The sequence below is a fragment of the Pygocentrus nattereri genome, chromosome 16, assembly GCF_015220715.1.
Source record: "Pygocentrus nattereri isolate fPygNat1 chromosome 16, fPygNat1.pri, whole genome shotgun sequence".
NCBI lineage: Eukaryota > Metazoa > Chordata > Actinopteri > Characiformes > Serrasalmidae > Pygocentrus > Pygocentrus nattereri.
The window spans coordinates 17,953,918-17,971,547 of NC_051226.1; the positions used below are offsets into that span (position 1 = coordinate 17,953,918).

General features: G+C 39.9%; 1 protein-coding gene across 4 annotated transcripts in view; it reads right to left on the bottom strand.

The window, feature by feature from the left end:
* cnksr2b (connector enhancer of kinase suppressor of Ras 2b) overlaps nt 1–17,601 on the bottom strand; it is a 50,035-nt gene extending 32,434 nt beyond the window's left edge. For all 4 annotated transcript variants that reach the window (XM_017698583.2, XM_017698581.2, XM_017698582.2 and 1 more), the window contains exons 1-3: nt 17,092–17,601; nt 4,770–4,933; nt 942–1,144 (exon numbers count right to left, since the gene is read on the bottom strand). In XM_017698583.2, coding sequence (XP_017554072.1) covers nt 942–1,144; nt 4,770–4,933; nt 17,092–17,155 — 431 coding nt within the window. In that variant the 5' untranslated portion in view covers nt 17,156–17,601. The remainder of the gene's footprint in view (nt 1–941; nt 1,145–4,769; nt 4,934–17,091) is intronic.
* Between the last annotated feature and the right edge of the window lie 29 nt (nt 17,602–17,630).

Sequence of the window (17,630 nt, forward strand, 5' to 3'; positions counted from 1 at the left end):
TTTCCATGCTAGTGGAGTGCAGTAGTGCCAAAATGGGTAGACAAGAGCTTCTTATAAAATGAACTACAAGCTTTTTGCATTAAACATTGCTGTGTACTGCATGCATGTGCACATGATCTAATGAGAGCAGTGGTCATTAGTATACAAAATAAGCACCTTTCCTTCACTGAGGAGTAAATGATGGGATAAAATGCATCATACAAAGACTGAATTGAGGTGTTATTTGTCTTATACTCTTCACAGTCCTCCTTCAACAAGCACAGGGCACTTTATTTAATTGAAAAACAGAATGGAATATGTCTCCTTTATGTAATCTCAATGACACTTGCTTATGTGATTTCTGACTGCATTGCATTAATAAAAATGGACAGAAGTATATTGCATAGATAAAAAAGAGTAGTAACAGCTTGAAACCTGAACTTTTTGTGAACCAATTTCAGGCACGCAGTTTGCATGATGCTAATTGGTGGTGTAGCAAATAATCTTCCATTTCTGTAGAGCTGCTTGAGCCTTTAGCACAAAATTAATACCACAAACCTTGGACACCAAACATGTCTTGTCTGATCACTCACATTTGAGATAAATAGATGTAAATTTGATGTAGATGTAAATTTGACTTTTTACCAAAAACATCTTTATCTCTTTAACATTCAAGGTTTATTTCATAGAAAGGCTTAAAAGTCAGTAACTACAGGGACTAATGGAGCTATTCTTAGGTTAAAGAAGTGTGTAATAAAATGTTGGGCCTGCCAGCTTGTTAAGGGGTTAAACATTAGTAGATGTTGGAACATGTGTGTATGTGTTTGTGTGCGTGTGCATGTGTGTTTGTGTGTGTGTGTGTGTGTGTGTGTGTGTGTGTGTGTGCGCGTGTGTGTGTGTGTGCGCGTGTGTGGGGGTGTGTGTGTGTGTGTGTGTGTATTTCTGTGTGGGCAAGGGCTGACCTGTCCAGCCAGGCCAGAAGGCTCTTGGCAGCAGCAATAAGATCCACCACCGAGGTAAGGAAGTCATTGGGGAGCTTGCGTGTAGCTCGGCCATCGTAGTGGCCTCCTCGCCTGCGGCCTGTTATGAAGTTCTGCAGGTTCTTTGCGGAGGCGTTGAGCTTATGTGATAGGGTCTTCAAATGTTCTGTCTCCAAACCGTAGTTCTGAGAGAGGCCACAAGATGAGAGATACAATTGAATATGAAATTGAAATGTATTTGTTAAAGCAATAGTTCAGCAAATAAAAATGTAATTTTCAATGGACAAAAATATTTTACATGGCTAAAACCAGTAGTAGCTATTGTGAAGACCACATTCTGTCTGCACTTGTGTTCACTCGCATAGAATATAATATACTATACAGAAACCACATACGCAAGACTATTTTATGTTTATGTTTATGGCACTGTTTATTTCTGAATTTCTGCATAAGTAAATGGTAAAGCTGTAAACAAAGTCATTCAGAGTGGTTTGATGTGAAATCATTGCAGAGAAATATATTGACTCAGATTTTCTTTAGAGTGTGGAGACAGGAACAAGGGGTCATGATGTCTACTGTCTTTTTACTATCCAAAATGCATGAACTTACAGTGAACCTCTGACTTTTTATAAGTAATGCTAAAAATACATTGTCTTTGGGTACTAATTTGCCTCAGGCAATGTTTCCATCACATATAGATTTAAAAAAAATACATTTTATGCAAAAACTTTGTCTGAGAACTGTCCTAAAGCAATGCCTCAGGCACCAGGTAAAGTATTTGTGACTATTTCATGTATTAACTTTCTGACAGGTAAGTTTTAAAGGTATTAAGTGCAGTTCCTATCACCACTGCTGTGAATAATTCTCAGTAGGTTTCTCTAGAATGGAATACATTTCACATCATATCAATCAGAATTCTTAATGACTGGGGTATGCAGAAATTCTGAAAAGTGAGCGACATTCCCCCTTTTTTTACAACTTAAGTAAGAAATGTGGGTAGTACTTGTTAGCTGCATTAGCCTTGTAGCTCCAGTGCAAAACTAAAGAAGCACTTCAGACACTGAAAATGTCTTAATCAATCTACATTTGGGGTAAAGAGAAAACTGTGTAAATATGATCTGCTGCTGAATTATCACTTTAACCACAAGGAGAAGATTCTACTAGCCTTATTTAGTCAGACACCTAAGGGCATGTATACAGAAATACATGAGGTCCAGAGAGTGCTTGTGAGTAATGGAAAGGCTAGCAGTAAGCATAAAGCAGGACCGAGGGTCAGACTGGGGGACAAACTCCATTAAGAGCCTTCTGATCCCAACGTGTTGGGACATTGCGGGAGTAAGAAGGAAAGTTATAAAATGCCTGAGGAAACATCCACAATGTGGCAAACAACCTGTGAAAAATATATTATACATATCATGTTCCATAAATACTGAATGTAAAGCAAGGGGATTATACACATTCTCTGTAGTCTACTTGACATACTGTATTACATCAGTAGAAGAGCTCCTCATGCAAAATTAACTTTCAAACTGGATGGCCCTCTGTCTGTGCTTCCTCTGTCTGACATATGGAGCAGCCTGTAAAAAGTCCCAGGAAAGATGTTACAGTGGCAGAGCACAGACACATGTAGATCAGAAGAGTTCTGCTTGCGTGTCTTGCTTGTGTAGAGGTGTAAAAATGCATGATTTGATGGTGACAAATGAACTGTTTAGATTTTAAAATGTTAGAATAGATGACAATCAATTCTAATAATGTTTGTTAAGACTTTGTTTTAAAAACTACCTGCATTTAAGCATTTAATAATATATTTCAACTGCTGGCTCACTTGCACAAACATATAGAGACACAAAAATATGCCAGTCTGAAGATATTAATTTGACTGGATTGATTTTGTAATGGCAAAATCGATTATAACCTATTATGATAATATTCAATAAACTATGCGCTAATTTTTTGAGATTTTAAATTTTAAATGTTATTTAAATTGAAATAAAAAGAAATTAACTGAGAATGTAAAAGTGGGTTTATTGCTTTTATTGCCTACAACATTCCACTACTAATGCTGAGCTCAACAGAGGCTTATAACTTGGAATGTCGCACCTCTGACTAGGAATAATCACAAAAACACCCCCTCAGCAAGTCAGGATGGTGTCCTCAACACCGAGCTCAGCAGATGACATCAAATCAACATGGCTGCTCACAGCGCCAACATAATAAAGAACCACTTCTCTACATTTAATGAGATTAGTTTTAGATCAGTCAACACACAGACAGCAATTGGTTAAATATAAGAGTCACAAAAAAGTTCACCACTTTGAGAAGGTAGATCCATCATGAACGTTAAAGCTATTGATCATATCACTAACGTTAAATGGCTAGCTTGTTGCTAACAACACTTGCTGTTACAGAGGCGTTCATGTTTTCCCCACTTTGAAGCTTGAATGCACAGAGGTTACACCGTCGCAATTCCAAGGTCCATTTTCACACTTCCGAGACATGTTGAATGCAGCATTCCTAGTTCCTCCAGTCATATTTGTGTACTCAGTGTTTTTTCAGTACTTATGAATCGTACCAAAATAAACATGAATGAAACTGTATGGGATTGTGGTGACATGAAACTTCCTGATGCACTGAACAGGCTCCTGCAGAATCATAACTGAATTAAATTGTTGAGAAGTGAGAGATTTACAGCACTAGCAGGGCTTTGAGAGGACTAATGCTTCCCAAAACCAGTGTAAGAAAGTAACGGCACAAGAACTGACCCACAAACACCAGCACAAGCACTGACCCCTCTACACACACATCAACCCCATCCCCCAGCAAACCTTAAGCTGTCACTGTACAAGTACAGCAAGACCATGACATTCCGCTACCAAAATGCTCTGATGCACATGAGAGCCTGTGGGTGTGCGTCATGTGAAAGGCTCAGCGGGGGGAGGGATGAGTAATCATATTTAATAGACAGGGCCTCACACTGGACCCACCTAAAGTAGCATTACATAACGGCATTTAGCGCAGAAGGCCAGGCTTAAGCTTTTGACTGATGGCCTGGGCTGGAGAACACGCAAAAGGGACAAACTAGCATATCCACGTCCTCCAGTGCTTTTTATTCCCTTCCTTCAATCCCAGTCTTCCGGCAGCTCAAAGCTTCTGTCTAACACTGCTCGTTTCTTGTTGTTATTCTTCCCTCGGATCTACTCCTGTCACCCTTCCATCCGCTCTCCCACGCTCACTTTCTTTTGTTCTCTCTCTCTCTCTTTTTCTCTCTCTTCCTCCTTGTGTACGTTGCTTTCTCTCGTCCTTATTTCTAAACGCTCTGCTGGGATGCAGCCTGTGAGCAGCAGTGTGTGGGGTGACAGGAGTAAATAAGGGGGATAATCCCTGGGATTTCCAGGGATTTAAAATGTTTGTTTTGGCTAATATCAATTACAACTCATCAAAAAAACATAAACAGAGCGGCAGTGTGGAATAAAAGAGGTCAGGGGCCTTAGCCAAATCAATTTCACTAACAAAGTGGATGCTCAGAACCTTCTGAAAGCACTAAGGCAGACAGAAGCACAGAAATCCACATGACTAACAACATAGCAAATGCTTTTGGCACTGACAGAGCGACACTGACCCTGTCCCAGATAAAGTTGCGCCCCCGAGCAAAGCTCTGACCAGCAGCTCATAGCTTCTGACTCAGTTACAGCAATCCACTTCACACCCAATTGGCCTGAACTGGAGATCAAAGACAAAAACATCTGGATGAAGCCCACTAGTGTGTTAGAGAACATGTTCACTGCATTGTCTCTGCGTTTGTGTGCTCACCAGTGCACACAGCAGGTCCACAGCCTCCAGGATGAGCTCCTGGTGGCCGATGCGGGACACGCCCAGGTCCTCCAGCTCCTGATGTGTGATGCGCAGCAGCTGCTCCCCGCCCACCTTCTCCTGCTCAAAGTTCTTGATGTACTGCTGCAGACAGTCATCCAGACCTGTGACAGAGCATACACATATTACATACACTACAGTTCAAAAAAATTGTTTTCAATAATATATGCACAAAATTGTTATATATATATATATATATAAATATATAAAATGCACAATTCATTACAATTCCTAATCCTACTTATGTTTATTGGCTCTAAAGAATAGATTTTGAAGAATGATGTAAAATCTTCAAATCCTAGACAGGATTTGTTTCATCTTCTAAAGAATGGTGACAGGTTCTGATATGTACGGAAGTCTATTACTTTCAGGTTAAGGAGAAAAAAATCCACTGCGTTATTTTCTTCTACTCTGTTTCTGCCAGCAGTATGACAAAACTTTGACATGGTATTTCAAAATAAAGACAGATTTTCCTAAAATATTGACTTAGTATTTCAAAAATATGAAATATTTCTCAAATGAATCATCTACTATCCAAGCAATTACTTATTTTCTCAAAATATTGACTAAAGTACCTAAAAAATGACATTTCTCAAAATTATAAAATAATAAAGTAATGAATTATTATTCCTCGTCACTTTTCTTGAAATAAAAAAGCTCATTATTTTGATATAATGGCATGTCAGAGGAAAATAAAGCATTACTTTAAAATACTAAAATGTATCAAAATATGTATTTATATATTTATATATGTAAAATATATTTATTTTGAGAAAAGTTGTTAATTTTATTTTTGAGATACTAATTCAATGTATAAATAAGTATGTATTTTTTATACTAGGCCAAAATTTTGACTGCTACCAGAAACAGAGAAGAGCCACCGAGCTCACGCTGACAAAAGCAATGTGATGAATTTTTCATTTTTCAGTTTACTTACAATTGTTAATAACTGTGTTGATGTAATATATTTAATTCATGTGGAAATGATGTGCACATGAGCAAATTCAGTGCAGTAATGCAGGTTCCGAAGTGCTGCGCGCAGCGCTGACCAAACAAGAGTGGACACACACACAAAGCACGAAGGTGGACTAACTCTAATCTCCCCTGACACACACACGTCTCCTCACGTGGGAGCTGTGAGTGTGTGTGTGAACGTTCACTTTGGTGTTTTCACACAACAGTGTTTAACGCACACAGCTACACGCAGACAGACAGACAGACAGACCGACCGACCGACAGACACACACAAACGTATTGCAGTGGACACAGCAGGGGGAGATGTGAAGGTTTTGTCACACAGCTGTTCAAACATTCTTCACTTAGTGCATAGACAACTCCACACACGCACGCACAGAAATGTCCTGCTGTCATGGACACACATCCATAGATTTGAAGGACTATTGTCATCATTAAGGGTAGACGTGTTTAGCAGAAGCTCACAGTTGCCAAGGAAACACACACCACCCACTTTCCATACACTGACCCTCCTGGGGTGTTTTTTTCATTCCCTCATAGACTCGACGAATGAAAAGGACAGCATCACTAAACAGAGCTATATTTACTCGCTCCACACATGCGTTCCGTTCCCACACACAGCCAGCAGCCGTATTCAAGCAAAGCGCAAGAACAAGTGTGTGATCTGCTCGAGGCGTCAACATTCTCGTCATGTACACAAAAGACAGGATGATAATGAAAAGCAGTCCTGATGATCTGATCAGTATAGACAGAAGGGAAGTCTGATGTGCAACACTAGTACTATTGATGCTAGCACGTGGGATGGGCAATAGAACAATACAGATCTTCTTTTTAGTTGAGATACCAGTAATATGAATAACCTTGTGATACTAATGCTGACACTGGTATTGTCTTCATATGCACATATACAGAAAAATTTGGCATGTCTATGATCTACATTTGTAAAAACAAGCATCTGTAGAGTATAGTTGATATTCTTTGCATCTGGTTGTATGTGCCTGTTCATCAACCTGCTATTGCAAAATTACGTTAATCAAAAAGTAGGTTCAAGAAATAATGTCTATTAAATGACAAAATTAACCTGCTACTATATATCTGGATAATTACTTTATAATTATGAGGCTCGGGCTGAAGGATTAATCATTTTTATTGGAATTGCAATTTGAAAGACTGCAGCTTTCAAATGGCAAGAGCTGCAATTTTTATTATATAAGACACTATAAACAATGTTGACAATAACCCAGAGTTTGTGAACTGCTTGCAGACGAGCTGGACCAATCAGAAGCTACAAAACACCCATATTCTGTATATGTGACATAAGATCCATCACATCTACCTGGTAGTCTGTCACACTCAGCATTTAAACTGCCTGGCAGAAAAAGTGTATATTTTGCTGTTCTTGGCCAAAAAACAGGCTTGAAAATTAATGTACAGAAAACTGCTGCATTTAAATCACAATCGCAATACTGGTCAGAAAGGTCACAATTAGATATTTTCCTGGAAATCTGAAACTAAAGATAATCTACTCTTACAAAGCTATAAAAGATATGTAAACACTTTCAACTTGTAATTTTTTCTGTCTGAAATGTCAGTAAGAAAAAGAAGTTAAACTGTTGAAGACAAGACAAAATCTGGAGGACCAAGAAAACTCTGCATGTAGCACAACTGAGTTGCATTAAGACTGCATACTGCAATTGGATAAAGGCACTTATTAAACCCTACTTGTTAAAACTTTGATAGACTAAAAACGTCCCCCGACAGTAGAGCGACAAACGGTTCACTTTAAAAGTGACTGAAATTCATTCACTACAATCATCTTTTTCACATTTTAGTTTCAAAGGCACATTCATTAAAAAAAAAAGAAAAGCAAATATAAATGTACAAACTATGTAATTAATCATTGTTATCATGCAATCACATTTACATAGTTTAGCAAAATGATGATAATTACTCCAGGCCTCTAAAAAGAAAAAAGAAAACACCTGCCATTGATATTTTTTAGATGAGAATCAATCTCCAAATGAAACGTCAGGACCAATACTATCAATAGCATCAATCCGCCCACCCCTGTTTGGCACACTGGAAACTGAATATCAGCCAAATACTGTCTGTCACTCCACTCTTCCTCTCATTTTTACCCAGTATTCCTTCCTACTCCTTCTGCGTTCTTATCTGTCCATCTCCCCCTCTTCTCTTCCCAAACCCTTCATACTCCTCCCCCAGGCTCTCTTCCTCCTTTCTTCCTCTTATCTCCCCCCAAACTTCCTAACAAAGGGGGAAGCTGTAGAACAAGGCATGGATTGCTCTAATCAAAGCTCAGATCTGGTACTTAATCTGTTGCAGTTTGTAGCCGAGACGTAAACCTAATGGAGCATGAAGAAAAAGTTGGGTCAGTAACAAAATGATAAGAAGCTCAAAGTGAGGTTTCGTGGCTTTGCATCCGATTCAGGGGCTTAACAAATCAGCCTGTTCGCCAGGGCTTATCTTAACCAGGTCCCAAACGAAGGAATCGTCACAGTCTGACACTCTGTGTTGCTATAGAAACAACACCGGGACAAGGGACTTTGATTAGGACCTCATTAGAAACTGAAGAAAAGAGGCATATATGCATGATTTATGCCTGAATAGACGAATAAGTCAACAAACAATCAGAGCTTTTGGCAGCATCAAAGACTTGCATCAAAGCACTATTCACAGATGGATTTGTGCTGTTTGTACAGGATTGCTCACGCAGAAATGCTTGATGACTGTAGTACAGGTTCAAAAAAATAATCCTCAGTTAACTGTGTGCTTTTAGATGAGCGCACAAAATTCCATACCTGTGCAGAATCTTATAGAAAAAGCTAAATATTTCTCAGAAAAATAGCAATGTGCCCAAAATTACTTGACATGAAATGATGTTTCTCATCTTTTTCTAAAACCACTCCCAAGAATAAGGCTCAGACATTCTTACATTAAGCAGTTCATTACCAAACACTTGAGAAGCAGATGAGCTAATCTCTGGAGGGAGACAGGGCCCCTTACAGAGAGCCAGTGTACACAAACAGGGAGCTCACTGATTAGGAGGGCATCACGCTGCTGGTAATTGTAGCTACTGTGATTAAGCTGCGCTAAAAGTCACGCAGAAGAGTGCAGCATGTTAATTTGGGTCGCAAATCTCCTTCAAAAGACATGGACTGGTCACCCATCCAGAGTCAAAGAAGACTCAGTGAGTTAGTGAGTGAGTGATGAGTTAAAGGAGGTGTGTTTAATATTAGTATAGATGGCAGTCCAAGGCAGATTAGGATCTGGTCCATTTGAGCCCTTAACCCAAAAAACCAGAGCTGTCCTGAATCTCATATCTGGCATCTACCGTGACCCAGAACTGAAAGAGGGATTGAAAGCTTTGGCCCGCTCAGTGAGATGATTATTTGCAACCAGGCGGGGAAAAAAAGGCATTAAGACTTTTAAAAGGGGACACACAAATACTATGGGTATATATACAAGGTGTATAAATTTACTGAGATATTTCTGAGGAGATTAGAAGTGAGATAATCCACATGCATAAGGAAAATGAAAGTCAAAGGAAAATAATTAAAGAATTCCTAAAACTGAAAAGTTCAAAATATTCAAAATTCAGAGATCTGACATCAAAACTGTCACCATCTAATTACAGTACTTAAAGCTCTCATCTTAGAGAGAGAATAAAATGGGGCTCCACTTTTGATTCAGATATGAACAAAAATCCCAAGCTTCTGTTCATCCTTCCACTGTGACAGGACAACTAAACACTGTCTGAACATTATATCTGAAAGGATGTGTAGCTGTGGAGAAGATGTTACAGGAAATAGACAAAAACTAAGATCATTTGCAAGTCAAGCATCTACCTCAATTTTTCAGTCTGTGACTGAACCTAGAAGTGATTAAAAGAGGAATGGTAAAACATTCCTGATGAAGCAATTATCCTAAAAGAATGGAAGATGTAGTAAAAGCAAAAGAGGGACACACTAAATACTGAAAAAATATTACATTTCGTTGTTGAGGCTTCTGTGTAATCGGCTGTTAAAATATATGTTTTCTGTTTTTTTTTTCATTACTGATATTACTGATATCAAGTAGTCTGACCTTGACTGTCAACAGTATCAGAACTTGATTTGATCTAATTGCTTTCAAGAAGCTATATACAACATTGCACAGAGTACAATATATCTGCAATATTTGTAGTTACAAATACAGTTTTAAGTGCAGTTATATGTCATGTCCTTTTGCAGGTCAAGCCATAAAAATATTTATAACCAGATGCCATTAACCAATAACCCAATGCAATAGATATTAATAATATTAATTCATCAAAATGTATTTTGAAATGTAGAACAAATACTACTCATACAAGACAGAGCACAGGAGGCAAGCATACATACACAAAACACATGAAAAGAAACATGCAGGAATCAGCAGTTCCACACTGCTTATTGTTACACAATGACTAGGTTTTACATGGACACAGTGAAAGCACATGGGACAACGGATCATTATTATCATAAAACAGATTAGTAAAACATGTATTTAATCATGGCCATACTTGCAGGCCACTGTGCTGCTTTTCCTAAATGTATTGTCTTTGTTCTACCCAGAATGCCATGGGCCCCACTCTGTGGGGGGGATTCTGGAGAGTGAGTCACAAGAAACAACAGCGGGGTGGAGAAGAGCATTGTGGGAAGGTCACAAGGGCTCTCCTGCTTTAGAGAAGCTGCTCTGTGGCCCTAAGAGGCCCTTGGGGCATCAGCACAAAGCTGTATGCTAATATGAAGACATGCTAATCATGGCACGACAGGGGCCAGGCAGCGTAAGAGCACAGCATGCACCGTTTTCAGTGAGTAAAGTCTGCATCCGGTGAGATTTCAGTCTGCACTGATGGTGCACTAATTACCATTCAAACATTCATCTGTGTGAGGACTATTTTCTAATCTGAGGCACAAAATCCTCTGAGCCTGTTACTATTTCTCTGTTTCCCTGTTCACTGCAGGAAGCAGGTCCTGCTCAAGAGACTCACTGCCAAGTCAGACAACAATAAGAGTTTTCTGAAATGCGATGAGTCACAGCGAGGCTTAACTTTCATAAGGTAACAATGAAAGTGAATCTGTTGTTGTTGGTATATCCGTATACAGTGATCACAGTCTCTTTTAATCTCTTCCTCCCTCGTTGCCTCCATATCCAATCTCTCTATCACTTTAGCCTCTTCTTCACCTCTCTTCTAAGGTCACAGGAGAAAACTGGTTTGCCCTTCAGTTAGTTTGCAACAGACCAATTAAAAAAGAGCATGATGGAAAAAATTATATAGAGGCCAACATTGTCATCTTGCTGTCCATTTAATGGTGATTTGATTGAAGGACCAAATTGTACAGTTAAAGCAGCTCTATGCAACATTTGGGGATTTGGAGACCTCCTGGTGGAAATATGTAATTGCATGCAAAGTGAAGAGGAACATCAACATATCAACTGTGCTTCGGACCCCCATGAGCAGATGAATCTGATGATTGTGTGTGAGTTGAAAGAGTAGTCAAATAAAACTCTGTTAAAACTTGGTGCAGGACACTTCTTCTGAGGATGTAAGTGAAAAAATCTTCTATTGTCATCACATCTTCATCAATATGAAATTTTTCATATTGCATTTGAGACATAAACATCAAGCCGGACATATTTTGGAGTCCATGTATGTGACAACATATGATGTAGTTTAAAAAACTACTGTGAAATCCGTCCTGACACCTCAACCTTCAACAAATTATTTCAGGTTTTACAGATCCATCCATTTTCTAAGCCGCTTCTCCGTCAGGGTCGCAGGGGGATGCTGGAGCCTATCCCAGCAGTCTTCGGGCGGATGGACAGGTCGCCAGTCCATCGCAGGGCAGATAGACAGACACAGACAGTCACTCACACCTAGGGGCAATTTAGCATGTCCAATTGGCCTGCCTGCATGTCTTTGGACTGTGGGAGCAAACCGACGCAGACACGGGGAGAACATGCAAACTCCACACAGAGAGGACCCTGGTTGCCCGGCCGGGGAATCGAACCCAGGCCCTCCTCACTGTGAGGCGACAGCACTACCCACCACGCCACCGTCATCTATATATTTTCAGTACTTTCAAAGATTATTAGCCAAATATACAATATAAGAATATAAATAACATTATTTAATGGGTCAAACTGCCATTCTAAATTCTTAAAGAAAGAACACAAAAAATTACAGTTGGTTGACTGTGAATGCAACATAAATCAAATAAAAAGTTATACAGAAAGAGGCAACTGGACATTTATCACAAAGAAGCATGCATAAATATGCTATTACATTTTGGTACAGGTATAACCGCATTCAAATACAACACAAGAGGAACACAGGCCAGCCAGGATCAAAATAAAAACTGCCTGCATGTTCGCCTGGTCCTGTGTCTGGAGCAAAAATCTGTCGATTGCGATTGTGTGTGTGTGTTTTTTTTAAAGCTGCTAACACTTAAAATAAGCAATTTTTCACTAAGACATTTAACTTTAGATATAATGTTATGCTGCATGTGGCTACTGTTTTCATATAACCAGCTTCACTTTAATTCCTAGGTTTACTACATCCTAAAGCTTAATGTTCAGTAAAAACATTGAAAAGTTATTCTTAAATTATAAGAGGGGAGAAATGAAAATGTGGACCTGATAGTAGGTCATGGAATTTGAGAGGTTAATATGTCACAATATGATGACATGACAAAACTACAGGATTTTAAACAACGATAGACTAGTGACCACTTTGATCAACATTCAAAAATAGGCCACAGCCTGAGTGATCCCCTCCCAATTCTGTGGTCCATGCAGCCAGGCACAGAATGTGCTGAGCAGGGTGGCGTATAGGCAGTTGCTGGTCAAAACTCTCTCATGCCTTCTAAGCCATTCACATTCAGGCTAAAACCATCAGAATTACTGCTGCAATGGATGATGAACCCTAACAGCACCGTGCAAAACACCCAAAGATGCCAAGCATGTATTTGCCTCTGCGGAACAAAACATTTCAGATATTAAAGGCATGACAGCAGCCTTAAAACACACCCTCTGGGCATGGCTGAAGAAATGAATGCAAAAAATGCAAGAACAGATGCTGCACTCAACAAGCATGGCAGCAAAACCCAGACAGCTGTCAGAAGTCATACTCCACATGCAGTATGGATTAGGATTACTGTATGCAGGGGCATGCTGTACGGGATCTTTTCATATATACCACTATGTGCGAGCCTCAGGCTGAAACAAGCAGAAATGTCAGAGATAGTAGGCTACGTTCATACATTTGAGGACATGTGTAAGAATGTATGGCAACGTGACCAAGCATGCATGTGAAGTGTGTATCTGTGAATTCTTATACACACCACCAACAATAAGGCTCACAGCCAGAAGCACCAAGCGCCTACCAGCAGCCTGCCTCACCACAGGGCCCTGAGAGTAATGTCAAACGCCAGACATCCAGTAGTAAAGTTCTATAGCAAATAGTAAAGTAAAGGAAAATTCCACCAATTTTTCAAAAACTCTTAATAATTCAATTCTTATAAATAAAATTTAAGTGGTTTACTGTTTCACTGACAGAAATCAAAGTAAAATAAGCACATTATAGAGCCAATGGCTCACATTTATCAAACTTCTTAGAGTAATTATACTGATCTAGGATCAGTTTATGCCTTTTATCTAACACAACACAATAAAATTCCATGACCTGATCAGACCCGATGAGACCTGATCTTAGGTCAGTGCTCTTACTCTGAGATAATACATGTGGGCCAATGATCAGGTAAGGGTTGTGCAGAGGGTTATGATGAATAAGTGCTCTAGAAAATGCATAACTCACCCTAGTTATTGCTTGATGACACAGTAATTGTCAGACACCACATATATATATATTTTATTAACCCACATAAAACGTCAGGCCACAGCATATTGCATGGTTGCATGATGTATAATGTAGAGCAACTCACTGAGCAACTTTGAGCCAGCTTCTGTGAATGCACAACAGACTCCAAGAATCAGCATGGGCAATGTGCACAAGAGTCAGGGGCCTTCCTAAATCGATTTCTCTCAGTCATCAATAAGGATACATGGGAACATGGGAACACATACACTTGCTCTCCAACAGACTGAGTTCAGCTCCACATATGCCTCTTTGTTTTTCCCTCCGTTTTTTTTTTCCAGAGACTGTTTTCAGCCTCTGTTTTATGTGTACAGCAAAGAAAACATTTGAAGCAGCAAACAGGCTGGCGTGCAGATTCTTCACGCCTAATGAGTCACTGCATATGGGTGTCCTCTATAGGAGAAGCATGACTTGGAATCTGAAGGCGGCCATCACATCAGCTCTGTACATGTGTGTGTGAGCAGCACAGGCATGAGTAAGTGAATAAACACATTAAGGCATGGAGTAAAGCTGTAATCCCTAACAAAACCCGGCATACTGTTTATCCACTCAAACACTGCACGCTGAATCTAACACAAGCATAGCTTAGGACACAGCACAGACAGAAGCAAATAGACCTTCTTTGTCTCTCTCTCTATCTCTCTTACTCTCTCTCATAGCTGAGTGCCTGTATTAGGATATAACTGCACACACCACATAGACACCCATACAGATCTAATTTCCAGCCAAAACAACCATTAAGCTTTTCAGAAAAAATAGAAAAGACATATATTTTAACAGACTATTACACAAAAGCCTCAGCAGCTAAATATAACTTTTTTCAATATTTATTGTGCCCCCCCTTCACCTTTATCACAGCTTTCATTCTTTTGAGGAAATCTGCTTTCATTTTAACATAGAAGTCTGCAGGGATACTTTCCCACATCTGCAATGTAAATGTCTTAGAAGGTGCTTCCATTTTTTGCTTCTCACAATCCAAATAATTCCAAACACATTCAATGACGTTGAGGTCTGGATTGTGCTTGGCACACGAAATACTGGCCAGTTCTGGGAAAACAAGCCACTTCATTGTCTTTTGCTTCTTTATTTTGTCTGTTTTCTTTACTCAGTAACAGCTTTTTGACAGCTACACATCCTTTAAGATCCATAGTCTTGAATTGCCTTATCACAGTGGAAGGATGTGCAGAAACACCTGTGGATTTTTTCAGATCTGAATCAAGAGTGGAGCTTGATATTTTTCTTTCTCTCAAAGATGAAAGCTTTATGCGCTGTTTATCTTATGGTGACAGTTTCAGCGGTCTATCAGGTCCGGCATGATTTTGTTATTGCAATTTCTATGCATTTTGAGCTATTTTGACTTTTCTTTCTTTGCCTTTGCATTTGCTTATGCAAGTGGATTATCTTATATCAAATCTACCTAAAATATCTTTAGAAAAAAATGAATGACTTGTACTTAATGGACATTTGGACTGGAAATTAAATAAACGAAGGTTGGTCTCTGACTTTTGCATAGTATGGTATATTTGCATGCACATTCACACACACACACAGCACAGGATCACCAGTTGCACAATGGCAGGAGTTGCTTAATGCCTGAACCGTCTCTGAGAGGAATGAGGTATTGATCCACTTTATTCACACCAGGGAGTGAATTACTTGAAAGCAACAGGCACTGTTACTGTAGTAATTATGACTCAGAGGAAAAGAATAGAAAGACAACCATCATGCTGCAACAGCTGTCCAGCTTTAGGACTCCATTTGTGAGAATCTCTGCTATAAAATGACTACTGTCCAGTTTATGTCTCTTATTGTCCAGTTTATCTCTACAGTTTATATCTTCATTCTGCCAGCAGTAGCAGTAAAGAGTAACTAGAGAGTCAAGAGCTCATTAATAAGCAGTTAAAATGGATGTAAGACTGTACGTCTTAGGGTATAAATGCTGTCACTGGGATTGGAATGCTTGAGGATAAGTCTTCAGTACCTTTAGTTAGGGAACATAATTGTACTATATTCAGTTGCAGTTGTAATTAATTTAAGCCATCTTGACACCCCTTTAAAGCATTTTGTTTGAATTGTGTACTTACAACTATTTAATATTTAATATAATTATTTATATTTAATGATACATCCACTGGTTGTACATTTAAAGACCAAAACCTGGACAGTAGCCTTTTTCCCCCCAACAGTGAAGAGGGTCCCTTGCAACAGTAAGTAAGTGAACCCTGTACTCCTGACTCTTTAGGGAGCCTTATAATTGCAATAATACATGCCTAGAAACGCTAATTTACTGCTAACAAACAAATAATGACATGGATGACTTTTCACAGCCATAATGCTATAGAGAGAGCACTTTGACTATGAGGCAGGGTTTCTCAATCCTGGTACTTAATCCTTTAAACCTCAAAGGCCTGTATGTGCAGCCCAGACTTCAGCTCCTCACTCTCATAACCACATTACTTACACTCCCATTTCATAGTTATGGAATAATGTATCGTCTACTCTTAAAAACAAAGGTGCCAAAACTTTAAGCTCATTAACCCCTTAGATAGCCAAGGTTTTATTACACACTTATATAACCCAAGAATAACTCAGCCAGTTTGCTGAAGTCCCTGTAGTTGCTAAACAATAAGCTTTAGTATGTAACAAGCCTGGGATTTTAAGGTGTTGAAGAGCCTTTCAATGGATGATTCTTTCAAGAATCTTTGCAAATTAGATCAGCCTTTTAGTTTAAAGAACACAATGTAAAGGTTCTATATACGTTTATGGGTTTTCCTACAGCCGAGAAGAAGAAGAAGTTACTGAAAAACAGGGCTAGGGTTTGAGGGGTGAAGCTTATGAAGTGTTTGCGAGAAAATGAGTTCAGTCAGGATTGTTTAAACAGGAAAAAGCACTAAAACGACCAGGCCTGGGAACCCCTTCTATAGGGGGGTAGGAGAGCCCCTGCCTGTGAGGGAGGCCCAGCTGATTACTCACTCTACACGTGACCCGTCACTACTTATTGTGGTTGATGGGAGCACGTGACCACTCGCCCACCCCCGTTCATTAATACAATAACACTAAAGGCTCTTTTAGGGCGATTCTGCCTCATGAGGCTGTCTCGGCATTGTTTTGACAGCTGGGATAGACCATATAATACCATCAGCAGAAAACACGTTCATTGCAGTAACTGCTCAGGTGATAACCTTTGTGCCCCCCACCCCACCAACCACTGCAGGAAAACTGCTGTTTCTCAGCAACAATGACCACGCACGCGATCATACGTGAAAAAATACACATGTAACCCACTATACTACAAAGAAAACAACAAAGCACGAGACGAATTCCTCCAGTGGTCTAATTCAATTTTGAAGCATCTCCCACTCCCTTTACCTTTCATCCAGTCCACCACCTGGCTCGTTGTCCACTTGCTTACAGGTTCCATGACCAAAGCCATTGTAGAAGTTTTTTATTCACCTTCTTATTCTGTTTATGGTCAGTGCCCAACAACAAAGCTGCGCGTGAAGAAGAGATTCCCTGCGAACATTCAGCTGCAAAACAGCGCGCGACTTAAACGAGCTTCTTCCACGTCCATCGCGTGCTTCCCGGGAAAGGCGCGTGAGCAGCCTGTGTCTGGCTGAAAGCGCCCACGTTCACCTGGCTGCTCGCGCTGAGGGCGCCCACATGATCACCGCTAGGTTCCTCGCGAGCTCCGCATTCTCTCCTCCTCCTTCTCCTCTTCTCTCTTTCTCGGCTTCATTCACATCGCGATCCCCTCCACGGTGATGCGCGAGGCGAGGCGCTACGTCAGGAGTAAACAGCAGCTCTGCTCAGTCTCTCTCCACTCAGACAGACGCTCAGCGGACAGCTCCGTGCTGGATCTGCGCGAAGCAGCTCAGGATAAAGGAGACACTCCCCTTCTCTCATCATTG